At 39.8% G+C, this 20252-nt stretch overlaps 1 protein-coding gene across 2 annotated transcripts in view; it reads left to right on the forward strand.

Moving 5' to 3' along the window:
- vaspb (vasodilator stimulated phosphoprotein b) overlaps positions 1-19705 on the forward strand; it is a 29779-nt gene extending 10074 nt beyond the window's left edge. Inside the window, exons 3-15 of one of the 2 annotated variants that reach the window (XM_042486677.1) lie at positions 8140-8311; positions 10714-10894; positions 11646-11712; positions 13139-13251; positions 15220-15509; positions 15775-15896; positions 16097-16148; positions 16304-16331; positions 16449-16488; positions 16722-16778; positions 17352-17424; positions 18082-18139; positions 18247-19705. In XM_042486677.1, coding sequence (XP_042342611.1) covers positions 8140-8311; positions 10714-10894; positions 11646-11712; positions 13139-13251; positions 15220-15509; positions 15775-15896; positions 16097-16148; positions 16304-16331; positions 16449-16488; positions 16722-16778; positions 17352-17424; positions 18082-18139; positions 18247-18281 — 1288 coding nt within the window. In that variant the 3' untranslated portion in view covers positions 18282-19705. The remainder of the gene's footprint in view (positions 1-8139; positions 8312-10713; positions 10895-11645; positions 11713-13138; positions 13252-15219; positions 15510-15774; positions 15897-16096; positions 16149-16303; positions 16332-16448; positions 16489-16721; positions 16779-17351; positions 17425-18081; positions 18140-18246) is intronic. The other variant, XM_042486678.1, reaches the window with a different exon arrangement.
- Positions 19706-20252: the final 547 nt, after the last annotated feature.

A 20252-nucleotide genomic window follows, 5' to 3' on the forward strand; every position in this document is an offset into this window, starting at 1 on the left:
GTGGCTGACTCTTGAAGGCAGAAAGCAGTAGCCTGCAGCAAATCTGTGTGTGTCTGTGTCTATTTATGTGCTTCAGCAGCAGGCAAGGACCTGTGTGTGGAGAAACAGGCATGAGGAGAACGACAAAGAAAAAGAGAGTAAAAAAAATAAGAGGGATAAGGCAAACCAGGACTAATAAAGAGCTCCTTTTCCAGCCATAATCTTAGTCAAAAGGTTTTTAATTTTATAGGGCCCAAGCACCGACCAGTGCGCGGACACTATCTAAAATGCTGCGTTTAGGCCTGTTATTATTTTTCTAATTAATAACATTTTTTAGAGGTTAAAGGTTCTTTAATTTATTTCACATTTAGTGGATAGTGTTGTAGACCAAATCACAATGTTTGTTTACAATAACTATAATAACAGTTAGAAAACCCCAGCGTCACGTACTTAAAATGAAATGGCGCTGAGCAAATGATGTCGACTGATTGGTTTTTTTCATCACCTAATAATAAAGGCCCACCTAAATCAATATCAGTTTAAGTGTCAGCTGAATTTAGAATATTTTCACCACTGTGCCTTGTCGTCAGAAGGCAAACTGAAGTCGTAAATCCACAGACACCACTCTATTGATAAATTAGAAATATTGCCAAGCAGAATACAGCAGTTGTTGGTCTGTGGCTGTCTAAATTGGTTTAAGGTGTAAGTTAATGTGGAGAAAATATCCCAAATACACCATACACTTATACTGATGTAGATTCTTAGATGGGTCTTTTGGTTTGTCAAAGATGATCGCAAAGCAACAAAGTACAAAAAATAAGCACAGCAGAAACATCAGACAGGTTGGACCACCATGATAATATACGTCTTTAAGTTAGAGCTAAAAATGACAACAGAAATAAACACATTTGCCCATTTTACACATTTCTACAGCCACAGCCAAAATTGATTGCTGTTGTTATCGCAACGTCACAGTAATTTGGTCGATAGGGAAATATGCTCTCCAAAAACCTAAAATGTTTGTAATTTAAACCTATAATGAGATATTATGAAATAACACTTAATTACATTAGTTCTTTAATTTTGTTTTTTATCAGGTTATTCTTTTTGTTGGATTTTTCAGCAAAAGTGAAATGTCTTTTTCATAGCTTATAAAAACAGAGGATTCCACTGAGAAGTTTGCATTTGTGTTTAAATCCATATATGTGTTTTATATTTGAAGAAAAAAGTCTGCGTCAATGGGGAGTTTATTCTCAAGTCTGGGCGTCGGGCTACATATTAACATTTATAGCACAGCCGGCTCTCACAACTCAACAGGAACTGTACTTTGCAGTCTGCAAGCTTATCTTGCACCTGCTTTTACAGTCCGTGATAGTCTCCAAATATCGACATGAGAAACAAACACGTTTCATGATGAGGTCCATGTGGTTCACAGAGGATGATTTTAGGATAGTGTGGGCCAAGCTTAACATCACTCACAGCAGTTTGGCCCGAAGGTGGTTTGCGGACAGTGTACTGTCAGATGACCAGGCCAGCGGCAACAGGCTATTGTGTGGACTTTCCATGTCCGACTCAGCATCAGAGGTCAAATACTTGACCACCATCATGACCTCAGTCCACTCTGTGCAGTGAGGCAGCAAAACACTTCAAATGAAAATTCAGTCTCTTACGATATGGAAATAACTTACAAGCAAATGCGTGGAGCCCGAGGTTTCAGAATATTGTATACGGGCAGCCGGGCATTCACATGCTGCCACACGCTGTGTTTTCCCATGTGTTTTATTGCAGTGAACACTTCCTTCTTTCACTTCTGTCTGCAGTCTGTTTGTCTGTCTCGAGCATGACTTTCCCATGTGCGTCTCATGTCAGCTGTTCAGGTGCTGTGGTGGAAATGGAAAATTTCACTCTTTATTTATGAATGAGTTCTTTCTATTTATATATTCACCATAACATATTCCAATCTTACGAGTTCTAGTTTCATTTCTCACATCTATAGATAAAAATTGTCAGTTGACTATTACATTAAAAAACACAGATGTTTCACCTGTAAATTATTACATGAAAAACATGTATAAAATATTTTTCTCTCACACATAATTCAGAGATATTTAAATGGATGCCTTTTTTTCCATATCAGTATTTATCATGCGTGACTATCGTGTGTGAAATGTGGTCTCTATTTTTATCCAGCTGTGAAGAAGGAGGAAGTGGTTTGGTTTAACACAGACATTACACATTATTAAGTGACTTTTTTTCATTTTCCTGTCTGGTTTTACTGTGTGGTTTTACTGTAGAAGAAGAAGAAAATAATCCATGAATCACTATTTACTCATCTACAGTGCAGCACAGCCACTTAAAGTTTACTAATACAGATATGACACCTGTTTCTCATCTTATGTTTCATAGCTGGCAGCGAGTGTGTGTGTGAATCAATTATTAAAGCTGCGGAAGAACATTCTTCTATTGATGAGACAAGAAGCTGATAGATTTGGCAAATGTTGTGCACGAATTACTCCTGCAGGTTTCAGTCTTCTCTGTCTCTCTTTAAAGAAAGACACTTATTCCTGGAGGCAAGACTAACTCAAAAAGCCTGAGTGAATGTCATTAAAAAATGATATTTGGCTGTAGTTATGAGGGCAAAAAAGCCTTTTCATAAAGTGGTATTATGAACTCTGGGGGAAATAGAAGCTCCACGAATTAGGTGGGACAGTGAGGCAGGAATGGACTCAGAGACAAACGGTCTTACTCTACTTAGTGTCTAGACAAAACTGTGTAACTTCAGTGTATCTTGTATCAGCTGAATGTACTTCTACCCCTTTCTCTGTACGTTAGGCCTTCTTATTCCTGCACCAGATTTAAATACGAACTGCAGCATTATGTAATACATTTGTGCATGAATGCCACCAAAGAGGCATCTCTTGACAGATCTCGGTACTTCTTTATTAGATACAGAGAGAATGATGAGGGAGTTAGAGAGGAGGAGTGGTGGAGGAGCATGGTGGGAGGGTCAGGTAAGTGGAGGAGGAGGAGGGAAGACACAGAGCCAGTGGGCCTGACTGTACTTGCCAGCACATTTGGGGAAAAGCTCTGAGAGCACAGCCTTATACAGACATTTCCAAGAGAGCATGTGCCCTGGCCGTGCACTGCGGTTTCCTGTTAACCCCTAACTGACTGAGTAACCGCAGAGGGATGAGGAACTCTCTGTAGCTTTGATAAAGTGAAGACACACTTGGTTCAAGTGTTTTTGTATGTGAAATTTAAATATCAACCAGTTGATCATTTCTTGTTGTCTGTTGTATTAAGCAAGTCCTTTGCCTGAGGTATTTGGTGGCTCAGATCCCTCCCAGAGCATCAGCAAGTGACCTATTTGTGCTTAGCAGAAAACCCTCTTAAGCTAACTAAGTGAGCAGTTGACTTAGCTCCACAGTAAGTGTCCTCTTGAGTGGACTGGTGGTCTTCTTCCGAGGAAGGACAGGAATAGATGGTATATGGCTTTGCCCGTCGCAGTTTATTCCAGTACCAAGACTAAGTCTAGTCAAACCCAGTCATGAGTTTTCTGCAGCCTGTTATACTCAGCGGGCTGGGTCAACACATGGACACACGTGTTGGCAGGTTGACAGCTGGGAGGGTGTGCGCGAGTCCTTGTCTTTATGCGCGTGTGCCACGCACGTTTTTAGCGTCTCGGTGTCCGTAGTTCTATCAATAATGCAGCTGCACTCTCAGTCTCACTCCTGAGCCCTCGCTTTCTCTGCCATTAAATATGCATCCATTTCCCAGTCCGGAGTCTCTGTCCCCTCCCAGTTCCCATAAGCCCTCTCTGCCCCCCACATCAACAGCATGCTTGATGCAGATGAGATCAGAGAACGCTGCAGTATTTATCCATCCAACTCGAGGTGGCTTTAACCGGCTGGAAGTGACCGCTGGCAGCTGAGAGTGGATTTAAGGCCACAGACAATGTTAAGCGTGTTTTCTAGAGAGTCTTCTCTGTGGAGCCAGATCAAGGCCAAAAGGTTTGTTAATTTGAAAAAAAATAATTGAATGAATGAATACACTTTAAAACTGAACTTGAAACTGTTTCGTTTTTTTATGGGAAAAAAAACCCCAAAACATTTTCAAAATAAAAATAAGTGTAGGAAAAGGTTAATTTGAATTTAAGTATCATTTTGATTTAATTCTGATATTCTTTTGCATAAATTATTTTTAATTTCACTTAGAAACTTTATTATTTGAGCTTGTATTTTCTAGGTGCAGATTGTTTTTTGATTCAGATCTTAATTTTTTTCACATTCAGATCCAATTTTTGGGTTTTTTCAGTTTACTTTAGATGGGCACAGACTGAATCTCATCAGGAAATTTCAAAAATTATTTTAAAAATCACCCTATCCAATGCTGATGGCCCCCATCTTAGCCAGTTTCATCCCATATCTTGTCATTATCTGTATTTAAACTTTGTGGTTTATGCTAGTAAGTTTTCTGTATTATTATTATTATTGTATTATTATTATTATTATTATTATTATTATTATTATTATATTTAGAAGTCCTTTCTCACTCAGCACTTGTCCAAACATTGTCCAAGATAACATGCTACCTCATTACAAGCTGCTTGATTAATAGTATTTGTTACGAAGCGTGATAAGGGGATGTACTTAGTTTGACCATTCAAGCGCAGACACACAATTGACTTACAACAAATAGTTAAAAAAACAACAACAAAAAAACAAGTCCAGATTTATTTTGCCATGTATAATTAAGTGAAGGACATCTGCAAAAATCTCACCAGCTACAAGTTGCCAAAAAGCATCAAGGAGGGGAAGTTATGAAAGTTTGGACTAACATTCACTGTTGGCACAGTTATAATGAGGCGTGTGCCAAATAATACAATAGCAGGAAGGTGTTTTGAAGTTTATATAACACACTTTTCCATGATTGACAGCAACACCAGAGCAATCTGATGTGTAGTGAAATGTTAACTACTTGCAGGAAATTTTAGGACCCATATGTGTGTGTGTTTGTATGTGCGTGTGTGCATATTGATTGTTCAGGCCGAGGCTGTCCTTATTAGGCAGTGTTGGCAGCAGGAAGTGGGTTGTGGCTTTGGTGCTGTGTCACAGGAAGCAGCAGATTGTATCACGGGTGGGACAGATGGAGGGAGAGGGGGAGAGGTGGTAGACATGGATTATGGGACTATAGGGATAGCACAAGGGGTAAATAAGGAGAGGAGGGGGAGGAATGTTAAAAAAAATTGGGATTGACAGTCAGCCACCTTTGTTCCTCAGTGTCTGTGTCCACCTTTTCTACTTGTTCCAATTTGTATAGGCCATATTTGTTGTGGTATAAAATAGTAGTATTCTTTTCCCCAATGATCGATTAGATTCTCATTATTATTCCCTCTCAGTGTCTGAAATGCATGTAACTCTGCAGCTTGTAACATCGCTACCTAAACTTGCATTTGTGCGGGCATTCCTCAGTGTGTTTATAACTTGTGTGTACCCTGCCCGCATGGAGTTATAAATACATGTTTTGTCACTGATCTCACAACACATGCTTTCTTGCAAATTGCATGGAGGTGGAGGTTGATGTAGAGCAGGTGGAAGATTCCAGAGCCTTGTCTCTTTGGCGGAGCTCGACACAACTTCCCGTCTTTGTCAGCCTCCATTGTTGTCTCGCGTCAAACCAGTCTCTCAGATCAACACTTTTCTGCATTCCCTCTCTTAGTCTAACACTTCCTACCTCTTGTATTATGTCAAAACATGGTAGGATAAGGGTGCAGGAGGTCCTAATATTTGATCAGTCCAGAGAGTCTGGTTCTCCATGACTGGTAACTTGCCAGACACACTGTATGAACTTAAGGATCTCCATCATCAGCATCACTCGTGAACAAATTAAACTCTATGATCCATCAGGTGTATGTTTGTATCCTTGCATACATACCTAAACATTGTGTTGTGGTAGTGTGAGACCAGGAGAGGATGTCTGGCCAGCCTGGGACACCTGGCCCTCCTCTCAAACACCATGTTTTGGTGCAATTGTCCGTCCTGTGTCTCCAGTTCCTCCTCACCTCCCCTTGTGTTTGTTTCTTCCCTTCCAGCTGCATTTCTCATTACATAATTTAATAGCATTTCAAATAGGTATATCAGTAAATCGGTAATAGTGGTATTAATTTGTAGTCTTGTAGACTTTGATGACAGTCTAGTCTTGTTTATGACACAGTATCCATGTTGTACATACAGCTTGAATTACAAACTGCATATTGTGTGTGCAGGTGCATTCATGCATGTTTGCATAATATGTTTTTAATATGCATGTGTATGTGTGTTAATTCAGAGGGACATAAGTGTATGTATAGGTATTTTTGTGTACACATGTATATATTTGGGTGTGGGTGTGTGTGTGTGTGTGTGTGTGTGTGTGTGTGTATTGGAGATGAAATTCGTAAATTAACTGATGAATTGCTGAGAAGGGGTAGGAAAGAATAAGTTAATACTTCCTCCTACTCCTTTTTTAACATGCAAGATTTATTTTATTTTGTTGTTCTCTAATCTAATAATTGAAATTCTGTTTAGGTTATCATTCATTTCTATTATTGCAATTTTGTTTATTTTTGTCTTTTTTTGTTTTTGTTTGTTTTACATGTTAGAAATTAATATCTATCTAATCAAGTCTTTTAAATTAGCCTGTAACCTGTTAAGACATACGGAAAGATCATTTCAGCTCTTTTATTCTTCCACAAGTGTGTAATGTGTTGAATTCACCAAAACTGAAGATCAAGTTCATCACTTGTCACTCTCACAAAGCAGATTAGATAAGAAATGTCGATGTCAGCATGTTCTAGATATAGCTTTGAAGATCTTCTTCATATATAGCCTGTCACAAGAAAAAAAAAGAATGAAATGTTTGTGGTCACAATCTTAAAGATTCTTGACTTTATTTTTTTCAGCTGAGTTTGCTAGCACGACCACAGAACCCTGTGGCTTAGTTTTTTGGGTTTTTTTGCATTTACTATTACTTTCAGCTCTGATGTACACAGCGTCTTTCTCCTCTTCATGGCCACTATGATGTTTTGTGTTGTCTAGGCTTGGACAAGAAAAGGAAATGATGCACCTCTCAGCTAGAGACAGGCGATAGAGACCAAATATCATATCTTGGAATTTTTAGGCTGGATGGTGATACCAGATAAAAATCTGTCTGTTTTTTGGTGTGCGAAATGTTAAGTCATGAGTTGAAGCCACATGAGAGATTCTTCATGCATTTTTATTTAAACAGAATGTGATCAAAAACATTTATAGACAGGGTTTCCTTCCCTGTTTGAAAAGTACATAGATGAAATATTATATCAAATAAATAGCAGGGCTGGATGTTGACAGTTTAGCATTGGCTAAAACATTGTGGCGTGAGTTTGAAAGTATCAAGTCAGTCCACTGTAGTTGAGATAACTCAAATTCTGTGTTGGGGAGAATTTCTAAAGTAATTTGCCATGACCTTTTAAATGAAAAAAAATTGTTTTATATGTCGCTTTACATTTTTAAAAACACATTTGTCGCTTATTCAGATGCCATCTCACCATTGCAGGATAGACTACACTTAACAAGTAGAATAGCAATGTACTATCAATTCACCTCACACACAAACAAGCAGCCCTGCCTCACAGGCATCACAGAGCTGTATCACACAGATGCTTCTGTGGTAATTTCATTCATCACATGGACTAATATTTGTGTAGCACATTGTTTAGAACAACAATAACAGACTGAATAATAAAAGAGCACCGGCACTGTGTTTCCCTTCATGTTGGATGATAACTTGTGATCGAGTGGGGGCGGGTTTGCATGAAGATAGTAAAAAAAGAGATGCTAACTGCCAAAGCTTTATAAAAGAAACGGGTCATGTAATGCAACATTTAGCTGTGTTAATGCAAACAGAATTTTCCTATATTGTAGATATTCTCCCTAGCCACATTGAGCCCTAATGAAATTTGTCTTGATTTTTTCTTGAACGAGAAACTTGGTTGTCATTACCTTTTTCTTTTTTTTAAAGAATAACAAATTCAGTCTTTACTGCATCCCAAGTGAGATTTTTTGCTTGTGACCTTCATACTTCCAAAATGTTCTTTCTTAATCATATTAATGTTCCTTGTCTGTCTTGCTCTCTGTCTTCCAGTGAGTCGAGTATTTGCCAGGCTCGGGCCACTGTGATGATCTATGACGATGGCAACAAGAAGTGGCTGCCAGCAGGCGCTGGACCCCAGGCCTTCAGCAGAGTCCAGATCTATCACAACCCCTCCACCAATGCCTTCAGGATAGTCGGACGCAAGATGCAGACGGACCAACAGGTATGCTGCTTCTGCTAGCTTCTGGACTCACTGTGCATCTGACAAACTTTGCATGTTTGGGGCGTGTCTATGTGACTGTGCGTCTGGAGGTATGGGGGGGGGGGTGTCGTGGGCGTCTGTGGCCAGGAAGTACCTGCAAGTGCGAGACAGTCTATCTTTGTATGTGCCCATTCATTCACTTTATCACTAGTTTCCAGCATTATCTGATGCTTGAAACTAGAGCTGGGTGGCTATAGAGAACACAATGGTATGATCAATTTAACAGCAGTAGGTTATCTAAGCAGTTATTATTGTCAGTCGCTCCATGATTTTATAACTTATTTTAATGCATTCCTTTTTATCAATTATTTACTTTGCATATTGGACAGCCTTGACTATGTACCAGCAAGACATTTAGTGTATTTACTGCTCGCTTCAGCATTATAAATAACATGCTACCTACTGAGCTATCCCACCAGAGTTCACAGTTTGTGTGTTTCAGCAGAGGCAAGAGTGCATCACCTCTACTGGTTTATTTCATTTTATTTTATCGTGAACCTTAATGTTAGGAGAGTGAGAGAGGCTAAGGTGCACATCTCTCAACCTTGACAGGACACTTTTGTTCACTTTGTTTATTCGTAGTTGCTGTTGGTGCTTTGTGCTTTGGAATAAAAGAACATATAAAGAATAGTTATACAGCTGCTTTAGAGAAAGCCAGAAAACAATACAAAGCTAGCAAATGAGCCTCATGTTTTGATTGTGTACACGTTGCTGTGATTATTTCAAGTGTTGGTCATTTGTAACTTTGAAGTTCTTTGCAGCCATCAAGCCAAAACCAGGTTTCACCCGGGTTTACTAAGCTTGTGTTTTATGATGGTACTGGTCTGTGTAAAACTAATTGGATTTATCAAGGAGGTTTTTAGAAATTTTTTGTCAAGAGCTTAAAAACTATCCAGATAATATTATTAGTTATATTCTCCAGCCACAGAACACAGGTGTAGTTTGTTAGTAGCCCTTAAATTATTAATGATCTTAAGAATACACACGTTATGTGTTAAGCTCTGGCCTTATTTTTGTAACTACTGCGTAACCTAGCAGGAAATACTCATCGTTACAGTCAGACTGAAAGCATTTTTTTGGAACATTTAATGCTAATTTTGGGCATGATGTTGACATAATGGGAAGGGAGGCTGTCCTTCAAACTTGACAATTCACAGGCGCATTGGAAAAAGGAGAACAAAGAGGGTTTTTATTGTCGTTATCGCCAGATAATGACTCACCAGATAAAGGTGGGCAGATTCCAAGAGAAAAAGCTGAGTAAACCGAGTTTGGGTGGGTCTATTCTTGCCTACGCCCCTGCTCTCCCTGCTGCCTCAGTGTCTCTCGCCTTCTTTAAACATTCAGGACTCCAAAATGTTCCCCAGAGACAGTCCCTAAAGTGGATGATGTTTCCTGAGATAGTTAGCCTGTTCAACCATTTCCTGTGACGATTTAGGAAGAAGCCTGATACCCAATAAGGACTCTATATTTGTGTCTGATGGAGACATGCAACTCGGTTTAAGATGGTGCTGGATAAGAGCACAGAGGAGCTAATGAAAGAGGATATAGGGTTGCTGTATTCTCTCTACATCATGTTTCCTCCAGATCTTTCTCTGGCTGAGTGCATGAAGAGTTACATATAGTTAAGCTTGTCTTTTCATTTTGTTTTAGACGTCCTGGCCTGCTAGTATGATTAAACTTCATTGAAAGTAAAACAATGGTATTGAGGTTTTTCTACAGGCATTCAGGCTTTTTGAACAAGCTGTTTTTTTTCACTTTAAAAAAGAAGAATTCAAAAAAACTCCCCCATTTATGCTAAGTTGTAATGTGTTTCCTCTGGCAGCCTCTTTTGCCTTTTGACAGGATAGTGGACAGTTTAGAAATACCACAGTCTGCAGCTGCAGCTGAACTTGCTACCCTCTCTTTTTAGTGCATGTTGCCCTGCTATGATATTCGCCCTGACAGGGTCTCCTCTCCTCCTCTCTGCTCTGTGGAATCCAGTGGCTGTTAAACAAATAGTGAAATGGCGCGTCAGCACATTCAGGCAACGCTCAAACCCAGAACATTTTTTTCCCTCCTGGTTAATAGGCTTCACGCCACCTGCTGGGTGGAATATAAACCAGGATAATCCAACAAAAATAAGGCAGACACTTTAATTTTAAGCAGAAGAAGGCATGTGGGTTTGTTGGTCTTTTAATAGTTTTTCCAGTTGTCTTTTGAGGGATACAGCTCCCAGAAACTACCCTTTTATTTCATGTCCTTTTACTTTTTATGGGTTTTAATTTTAGACAGCATTTGTTTGATTATAGACAAAAAGCCACAGAGGTACAAATTTGGCTCACCATTGCTTCTTGTATTGATCATCTGTCCTCTTTCCTCCCCAGGTGGTTATAAACTGTCCAATCGTGAGAGGTCTCAAGTATAACCAGGCCACACCCAATTTCCACCAGTGGCGTGATGCCCGACAGGTGTGGGGGCTCAATTTTGGCAGCAAGGAGGATGCTGCTCTATTTGCCAACGGCATGGCTCATGCTTTGGAGGTGCTCAACTCCATGGCAGACGCAGGTACATGAGTTATCACTAGACTCCCAGTTCCGGCAGCATCAAAAGTTACTTAATATTTGATCATATCCTCAGATTAAGAACTTAATTGATATTCTGCTATTTTCAAAATGCCTGTTGTCAGGTTTACTGACAGGTAAACAAATTATTGTGTTTTGTGGCAACTTTAAAGTCATGAAAGGGCAAAAAAACCCACACACAGCTAGGTTTGGAAAAAACCTACAGACCTGGTGCTTTAAACCAATAAAAGTACTAAATAAAGCTGTTTCACATTAAAAAAAACCCCTGTTTTTCCAACACTGATCAGCTCGATGTGGAGGGGTCACTAACTACACTGGCAGACACAAAAACCCAAATGGCCTTATTTAAAGCCAGTGTTTGGTTCAGGTTTTGGTTGCTTTATTTCTGTTTATTTACATCAGCTGGTATTTAGATAAAATCTGATGCCTTGCACATCATGCGCTGTTGAACCACAAACAAAATAGAAACAATGCTGTGGCAAACCTTGTTCAGTTATAGATCATAAAATGCCTTAAAGGTACACCACCTTTTGCGTTACCTCTGTCACATTGGAACTGTCTACAAAGTCCTTAGATTTTACACACTCTACAGCATGCAAAGAAAATTCAGTGTGTCATAAAATACAAATCATAAATTGTTCAAGAGCATATAAACCATGTACAGCAAATTCTTAACCCATGTACAATAAACATTGTCATTTATATTAAGTGTTTTCTGTGTTGTATGTTGGCAGGCTATGCAACCCTCCCACGCCCAGTGACAAATGGACCTACTCCAGAGGAGCTTGAACAACAGCGGAGGTACCTTCAGGCTTCCTCTAAATGGACCCCATCTTTATTTTACTGTGCTATAAGTGGCTGCATTTTATTGGAAATCCACTTGGATGTCCTGTGGGCCTGATTCAGCAAAAAAAGAAGTCATATATCCAGCTAATAACTCTGACAACATTACCAGGTTTCTTCTTGGTCTACAGGTTGGATTAAGCACAGGAGATGAGAAATGTCAATATTTGTTTAAAGTAGATTTTCTTTGGAATCAAGTTATTTTACAATGTAGACAAGTTGCCTGCCCTGTGAGGCCATGTGAACGCTCCTCTGGGTTTAGTTGCATAACAATCAATAGCAAGTCAAGCTGTCTTGGCTTTGCCGTAGTCCTGTTGGCTTGGGTTTACACACACGCATATGTAGAGGATTTGATGGCATTAGCCTGACAGTGCTAAACCTCCGTCAGCCCCTGTAGGTTAAAGGTTAAAAAGACAGCAAGGCGGACACCTCTCCCATCAGCCCCACCATCTCTCCATCCATCTATCTGTTTCTCCCGCGAGACCCTTCGTGGTGACACCGTGCACGCCTAGGCATTAACCTTTTAATCTTATTTAGACTAAAAGGTAATATGTTGCACAGTAGGGTAGTCTTTGTGATTGGCTATAGGGACTGTCTGTCAAGTTACGAGCTGTGCCAGTGGCTGATGACTCACTGTGGCTTAGTGAGTGTTTAAAACCTTTGAAATCCAGCATGGATGTAGGTATTGGTGGATACTATTTACATGAATGTTTGTAGGGTTAGGGTTAGCATAGAGCCACATATTCTCACCAGCATCAAATGATTGTAAATAAAAATCAGAAAAAGGATAGGGATGACATCTCCCCTCCCCCTTTCCTTGGCACTCTGCCTAAGTGGATCAGCTGTGCTTTAAATCACAGCAACTCTCACTTTGTGTGTGTGCTTGTGTGTGTGGACCTGTGCGTTTTTAAGTGGGCGTATGTGTACATTGTACGTGTACTGTTCTGCTTACAGCTGTTGTGAGTGGCAGATGTGATGAGGCAGATGGGAGGGGGCAGTAGTGAACTTAGGCAGCTCGAATTAGGCCACCGTGTCCAGCTGTGGACTTTTAGTGGTCGGCTAATCAGCAGCTGCAAAATCCACCTCTCATTCTTTTACCAACTGCGGTATATTGAATACAAATCCCGATCATAGCTCTCTACACCAGTGCCAAGTACTATAATTAGACAGAGTTGTTAGAAAACAATGGATGTTGCATAAATAAACAAATAATCTGCAAACCGTTTACACATTAATTGGGAATAGCTGAAAGCTGGCACTGCCGATCTTGATCCTGCACTCTCTAAAAATATTACTTTTATGCTGCATTTAGCTGTCCTGGTTATTTACTCATTATTTTGAGCATGTTTGCATTGATTTGTCGCTGACATGTGTTTGTTCGTAGGTTGGAGCAGCAGAGGCTGGAACAGCAGGAACGGGAGCGACAGGAGAGAGAAAGACAGGAGCGGGAGCGGCAGGAAAGAGAGAGACTGGAGAGAGAAAGACAAGCTGCTGCAGGTCAGGAAACACCTGGGCTGGGCATAAATGAACACAATGATCACTATTTCTCAAGTCCCCTACACACTGCAATAACAGGGATGTTACAGGCCCTTTGCTGACTTTGCAAGAAAGATCTAACAAAATCAAAAGTCGAGAATCTGTGGCTGAAGCATGTCAGACTGGATGGAAGTCTAGTGCTGCATGGTCCTGTGAGGTACAAAAATATAGAGACACATAACAACAACAGCAATAACAACAACAACAAAAGCTGTAATAGATTTCCATTTTATTGTAAAGTGTGGCATTGGCTAGTACAGTGACTTTCTCCTTAGATTTAGTGACTTAATTTCTGAAAAACAACTAGCAACACATGTAGTGGGAAATATATTAAGACACATTATATTGTAATTCCTTCCTTAGCATGCTGCTCAGAGTGATCTAAGTCCACGGCTCCACTGAGTCTCTCCCTCTCTCCTGTGCCCGTCTGTAAGTGTACAATGCTTTCAGTATTAAAATTGGAAGCGCAAGAAGCTTATTGCATTCAAATATTTTCTTGTATCAAGAATATCTTTATTAAATTTTAACAAATTTACACACTGTATGCAACAGGTATAAAGCTTTACAGAGCATATACAAGACGGGACACAGCATGAAAGCAAATTACAATCTTCCCCATTCCACTAACCCCCAAAAAACTGCCACAGCATCAACAATAGAGTGGTCCTCTGTCTCCAGAGTAGTATAAAAATGATATATGAGCTGGCGGTCAGGTTTCCTGTTGAAAGTGAGGAGAGGTGCCTATGTAAAAGGCAGTTTCAGAATAATGGGGTACATTAACAGAATATACGCTGACAGGAAATAATAACAAAGAGTTAACACATAATCATCAGTTTGACCAAGAACTGAAAAAGAAAAAGAGAAAAAGAGCCCCACACCTTTTGGATTTTTTTTTTTTATCTGAGCATTCAAATGTTTTCTTGATCATTTTTCTATTAAATCTATTTTCATTCAATGTATAAAATACTTCCATAATCCCAAACAAGAGCACGATGATATCACCAAAATGCAAATGAGCGCACAACATCATTCTGTTGAATTTTGAAGCTAGTGTTAGCTGCTTTCATTGGGGGAAAAGGGCAAAACCGGGCCAGTGTATTCTAACAACAATAATAATAATAATAATAACTTGATTTATATAGCAGCTTTAAAAACAGAGTGTACAAGGTGCTTTCACAATCAAAGCAAAGCAGACGGAAAATACCCCAGACAATATAACAATAGAAGTTAACAGTAATGCCAGGCTTAGGCCAGACAAGAAATTAAGCATTAGATAAGATGCAAAAACAGAAAGAAAGAAGATGGATGATGGGGGGAAAAAACCCAAAACATAATGATATAGTAAATACAGTAGTAAAATAATAATAATAATAATAATACAGAGGTAAAAAGACATAATAAAAAGATTTAAATAAGAAGATAAAAACATTTTTTGTAAAAATACAAAACAGTAATGACTTTACAGATAAATAAGTGATAGGAACTGCTGAAATATCTCAAACAGAGAAAGAAAGCAAGATGATGCACAAAATTGAAATATTACACCCATTATAATAAATTTTAGAAAAGGCTGAATTCATAATATTTCCAATAACAATAACTGCTGTTGTGTTTAATTTGGGGGAATTTGTTGAATGTGGCACATGTGTTTAAGTGTGTAAATTTGTGTTTAAGGGGGAAATTAATAAATAAATAAATATTTGATGATAATAATAATAATCTTCGTGGGCTAAAGCAAAGTCATCTTACATGATGATTTAGGATCACTGTTTTGGATTTTAGACTAATGATGTCTCCTAAGACTGTCGATTTCTCCTGGACTTGGAATGACATGACAGTGCACATGCATGACAGTGTAATTGGCACCTTGTTTTTTTTTTTTCAAAATAATTTGGGAAGGGCAACTGATGATCCGTCTCTGTTTTTCAGTCAATGTTCCTCCAGCTCCACCAATGGCCCCAGGAGGCCCAGTTCCTCCACCAGCCCCTCCTCCACCCCCTGGCCCTCCTCCTCCGCCAGGCCCTGGCGTCCCTCCCCCGCCAGGACCACCCCCACCTTTAGGAGGATCTTTAGGAGGACCTCCGCCTGCCCCGCCACTGCCTGCTCCTGGTGGAGGAGGAGGAGGAGGAGGAGGAGGAGGAGGTGGCAGTAGTGGAGGAGGAGGTGGAGGAGGTTTGGCGGCTGCCTTAGCAGGAGCTAAACTACGCAAAGTATCCAAGGTGAGTAAATAACCAACTGCGCATTTTGACAGTTGTATTATGTTATAGCTGCTTTTGAAGGCAAAGTAAAACAGACTGTTATTGGATCTATTATTTGCTTCTCCACTAATGCAAATGGAATTCTGCTGCCGCGCTGATCCGATCTTAGATTTGTTCCTGCTTGCATAGCTATGATACCTGCACCCGTTAGTGTTCGTGCAGTCATCATGCTTGCACAAATGTCTGCTGAACTCGTGTGTATCTTTTTGCTATTTGCTGCCCTCAGCAGGAGGATGGAGGCTCTGCAGGTCCAGTGGGCAGAGCTGACTCCAGCCGCGGCAGCAACTCTTCTATTGGAGGAGGAGGAGGAGATCTGATGGGTGAAATGAGTGCCATCTTGGCACGAAGGTGGGTGACATCATAAGTTTGAGTAGAGATTAAATACACAATACCCTCAATCAGGTTATATTTGAAGTAGATATTATTGTCATTTTAGTCCCTTCTCCTTTGACTGATAATATTCCAAGTGCAGTATATACTGTATGGCTCTTCACAAAATTCCCAGTCCGTCGAAGTGCACAACTTAAAGATACTCCTCTTTATATCAGGAGAAAAGCTGCAGACACTGGAGAGAAGCCACCTGTGAAGACACAGGATAATGTAAGAGTCTGCTATTTGTCATATTATTTTTTAATGCTTCAACACAAATGTGTTTTTCTATGTGGCCCGACACTGTAGGTGATGGATAGTTATAAAATAGACACAGGCTGATGATGACTCACTCCTAACACAAGGTTTTGGTCTTTTCTATACAGGATGATTCAGAGCCTCAAGGTCAAAGCGGTGAGAGCTGAACACTTTTATCTGTTGCATACCACCCACATTCATTCTGATATTAATTTTACATAATATGAAAAGAGAATGTCAGCCACTCATGTTTTTGTACATTTTCTCTCTCAGACACTCTGAGAAGACCTTGGGAGAAATCGACTATGACCAGGTAATCCAGATTTCAATTATTTCATGCTGCCATCGTCAGTAAATCTGTGACCCCCCCCCCCCCCCCCCCCCTGTTTGGTGCCTCAATTTTGAACTCACCCCAAGAGTAGTTCTCCATCAGGGTGTTTGTGTGAACATCGTGCGTTTCTGTTTGCCTGTGGACAAGCGTTCTTTTATGTGTGAGTGTCTTCCATTTCCATTCTAAGAGGAGGGTGTGTGTTGTCTCACTAACAGGAATAACTCCATCCCCAAGAACATGGACTCCACCCAGTCATTGTCCCATGGTTCCAGGTATACATGCTGTCCCGTTCACTCCTGACTTTAGTTCCCCTTGCTCTTCTTTCCTCCTCAGGTTAGCGCAGCACCACTGCAACCTACGTACTGGGGTAGCATATTTTACAGTTGATAGCACCATCTAATGGATCACAGAAAAGCATGCACCCAAGGGACTTGTAGGTGTACCAGCCAAGCGTGTTACCTCTGACAGCTGAATAAGATAGAAGTCTGACAGTGTGATAAATGCTTTTTTTAAGTCACTTCTGAGAGCTGGAGTCAATGTTGTCCTCTTGTGGTAAACCGTACATCTGCTTTATGTTGGTGGCGTTGGTTTATGAATTATTAGCATCCTGGTTGGTGTCAGTGCTTAAAGGTGATGAGCTTAGATAAGTTAAGCCTCATTGCATCTCTGGGTGTGTCGACATTCCTGCAACTTTCTACTCTTCCTTCATCCCTCTGGTGCTCCCACTGGTGATGTGCTCGATTGACGGTTGGCCTGTCAATGCAGTGCCATGGACCTTTTTGCCTTTTTCTGCAACACAAACGTAAACATTTGTCTGTATTTGTCTGTTTCTTGTCTTCCCATAGGCCAAAGCCTGCTGGCAACAACAGTAATGATGCAGGTGGATTGGATGACTCAGATTTAGAGAAAATGAAACAGGTGAGTTTCTCATCACTAACCAGAGGAGCTAAATGGTAATGAGTGAGATTACATGCACTTTTTCTTCAGTAAGATGATTGTGTAAATCTTAAAACTTGCACCGAACAACATGCATATTTAGTTTTTGTCTGGGATGCATAGCAGATGATCCACTGTTATACCTAGCTGTCGCTGTACCCAGGACACCATGGGGAACTGCAAATTCAACAAAAATTGGATTTAACCAAAATTTTGCAGCATGGCTGAACTTGGCATAAAGCAATGCATACAATACTGTGTATATTTTATGCAAAAAGTCTTTCATACTCTTCGTATGAAGAATCAAAGCAGTGAAATCCCACATGCAGTGAGAAACACAAAAGTTGCCAAGTCAAGTTTTATGTTACATTAAACATTTGGGGGGAAAGTATTAAATTACATGCAGCATCAAAAATGTCCTTAATCTAACTTGCCTTGAGCCACAGGAGCTCTGCTTACTGTATGCATGTATGTATTGTATGTATGGATTTACAGTAACCAGGTGACTACAGTGAATGCAAACCTTTCTCCAATTACCTGCATAATCTGGTTTCTCTGAGTTACCGTGTTACTAGTGTTAACGAGTGTTTACCTACTATGCCAGGACTGACAGTGTGTTTGTCAATCAATATTCTGCAGGAGATCCTAGAGGAGGTGAGGAAAGAACTACAAAAAGTCAAGGAGGAAATTATTAGAGGTGAGATTACTTTGTGCTCTCTTAAAAAACCTTTTAACATTTAAATTTTGCTCCAATATACAATATCCTTGGTACTTGATGCGTGTTTCTCTTCTTCCCATCCACAGCCTTTATTCAGGAGCTGCAAAAGAGAAGCACATAGTTCTACTGAGTGTCAGGTGTAACGGAGGGATGTGATAGATGGAGGTGGTTGAGGACTGTCGGAACCTCTCCTCCACTGCGCCCTCCCATGTAGCCCAGGGATTTCTCTTTTTCTCCTACACATTTTTCTCTATTCTCTCTCTTACACAAACATGTGAGCATACTTGCTTATGTGTACATCATGCATATTCACTTCATGTAAAATGGTAACCCAGGGAACCTCCTCACATCGCCATCCGGCACATTTGGCGATCACTCACTAATACTATGGCGGTGATCCCATCTCTCCCCTGTTTATTCATCCCGTCCCCTTGTGTCCTCTGTGTGCTCTGTTGATCTAAACCAATTCAGAGCACATAGCTACAGCCACAGTTGCGCTTCCCATTTGTCATCATGTACACTCATCATAACCCTCTTTTGTGTGGAAATCCTGCTACTTGTGTCTTCTCCCTTCTGCTATCAGACGCACCATTTACTTATGGAGCAGTCTTCAGTATTCAGGGACAATGTATTAGTCACATTTTTACTGTAAAAGCAAGATGCTGGCATGCTGGGATCCTTTTTCTCTCCTTTTCAGTTGGCAAATAATTGTTCAACCTCAAACACTGCTACAGATAGTTCATAGACATCTGCTAGTAGGTTATTGTCTCTAACGGTAGTTGGAGGTGGAGAACAACAATAATCGAGGATGGATCAGAGACCCCAACTCCCTGACTACTGCAATGTCTCTCCGTCAAGTGGACTTTCAGCTCCCAGCAACGGCTAAGAACTAAAAACAGCACAACAATAGCCTTCACTGCTGCAAGATAGAGAAGTTAGAGGAAAAGAAGACAAGCAAAGGGAATCGGATGGACAACCTGAGTGCTGTGAAAGAGGAGTGTGTTGTAGTTTTATGACGTGTGAGAAGTTTATTCTCTTTGCATTGCACTTGTTCCAGAGGAAGTGTGTCTGTGTGCCACACTGCCTTGACAGACTATTCCCTCTCACTCAAAATGAGATATTTGTTGGCCAGTGCAGTGGTCCTACACTGTGCTCCCGCTAGTTATTTTTCTTCCATTCTAGCTATGTTTTCTAACTTTGAAACATGAAAAATGGCCATGATGAGGTCAATTAATTTGGCCACAACCAACTGCCTTGAAAATAAATATATAAATATATATATATATGGAAAAATATATATTTGTTTTGAGGGAAAATGTTAGCAAAAATGAAATGGTGTTTCTATTTTAATTGAAATGACTGGTGAATGGGGATTTTGTTTTCCTTTTTTCAATGATTGTTTTCTTATGAAATGTTATTTTGGGTTTACTGTTTCTTTTTTCTAATAGAGTCTAGGCTTTTTACACTGAAATATTAAGAAAACAGCTTAGAGACACTGGATTAGAAATGCCTTTATAGTCGAATACAGCTGCTTCTTGAAATGCATTACTTTGTCTTGAGTCATTCTTTGCATCCTGTTGTAAGATTTCCTTGAATTTAGGCTAAATTTTATAAACTATGGTCTGTATTGCGCAAAATTTCTTACACTTAAAAAATGTTTAAATAAAATATTTAACTTCAGAGATCTTTGCCATATTAGATGAAGAATTTCAGCTATGTGGTTCATGACTGACTTCAAGCTTTAAGACAATAAAGATGTGCAAACTGACTATATCTTTACCATGATAAGTTGGACACTTTATTGGCATGGTTTTACTATTTTTTTAAGTTTCCTTGCATATATTTTCCCAATTAAGGGGCTGCTTTTTTTTTTTTTTTTTTTTTTTTTTAAAAGGAGTGGCGTCACTGGGGTGTGAGTTTTTTTGTGACCCTCTGCAAAGCTACAAATATTTTTTGTTGACCCACCCTGAGTGACCTGTGAAAAATGCACCATTAATTACCATTAATTACGTGTTAGGTTTATAAAACTTAGCCCTTTGATGTGTGAAAGTGAAAAGTTGAAGACAAAATCCTGGACTTGAAAAAAGTCTCA

This window comes from Plectropomus leopardus, chromosome 5 (genome assembly GCF_008729295.1).
Source record: "Plectropomus leopardus isolate mb chromosome 5, YSFRI_Pleo_2.0, whole genome shotgun sequence".
Lineage (NCBI taxonomy): Eukaryota > Metazoa > Chordata > Actinopteri > Perciformes > Serranidae > Plectropomus > Plectropomus leopardus.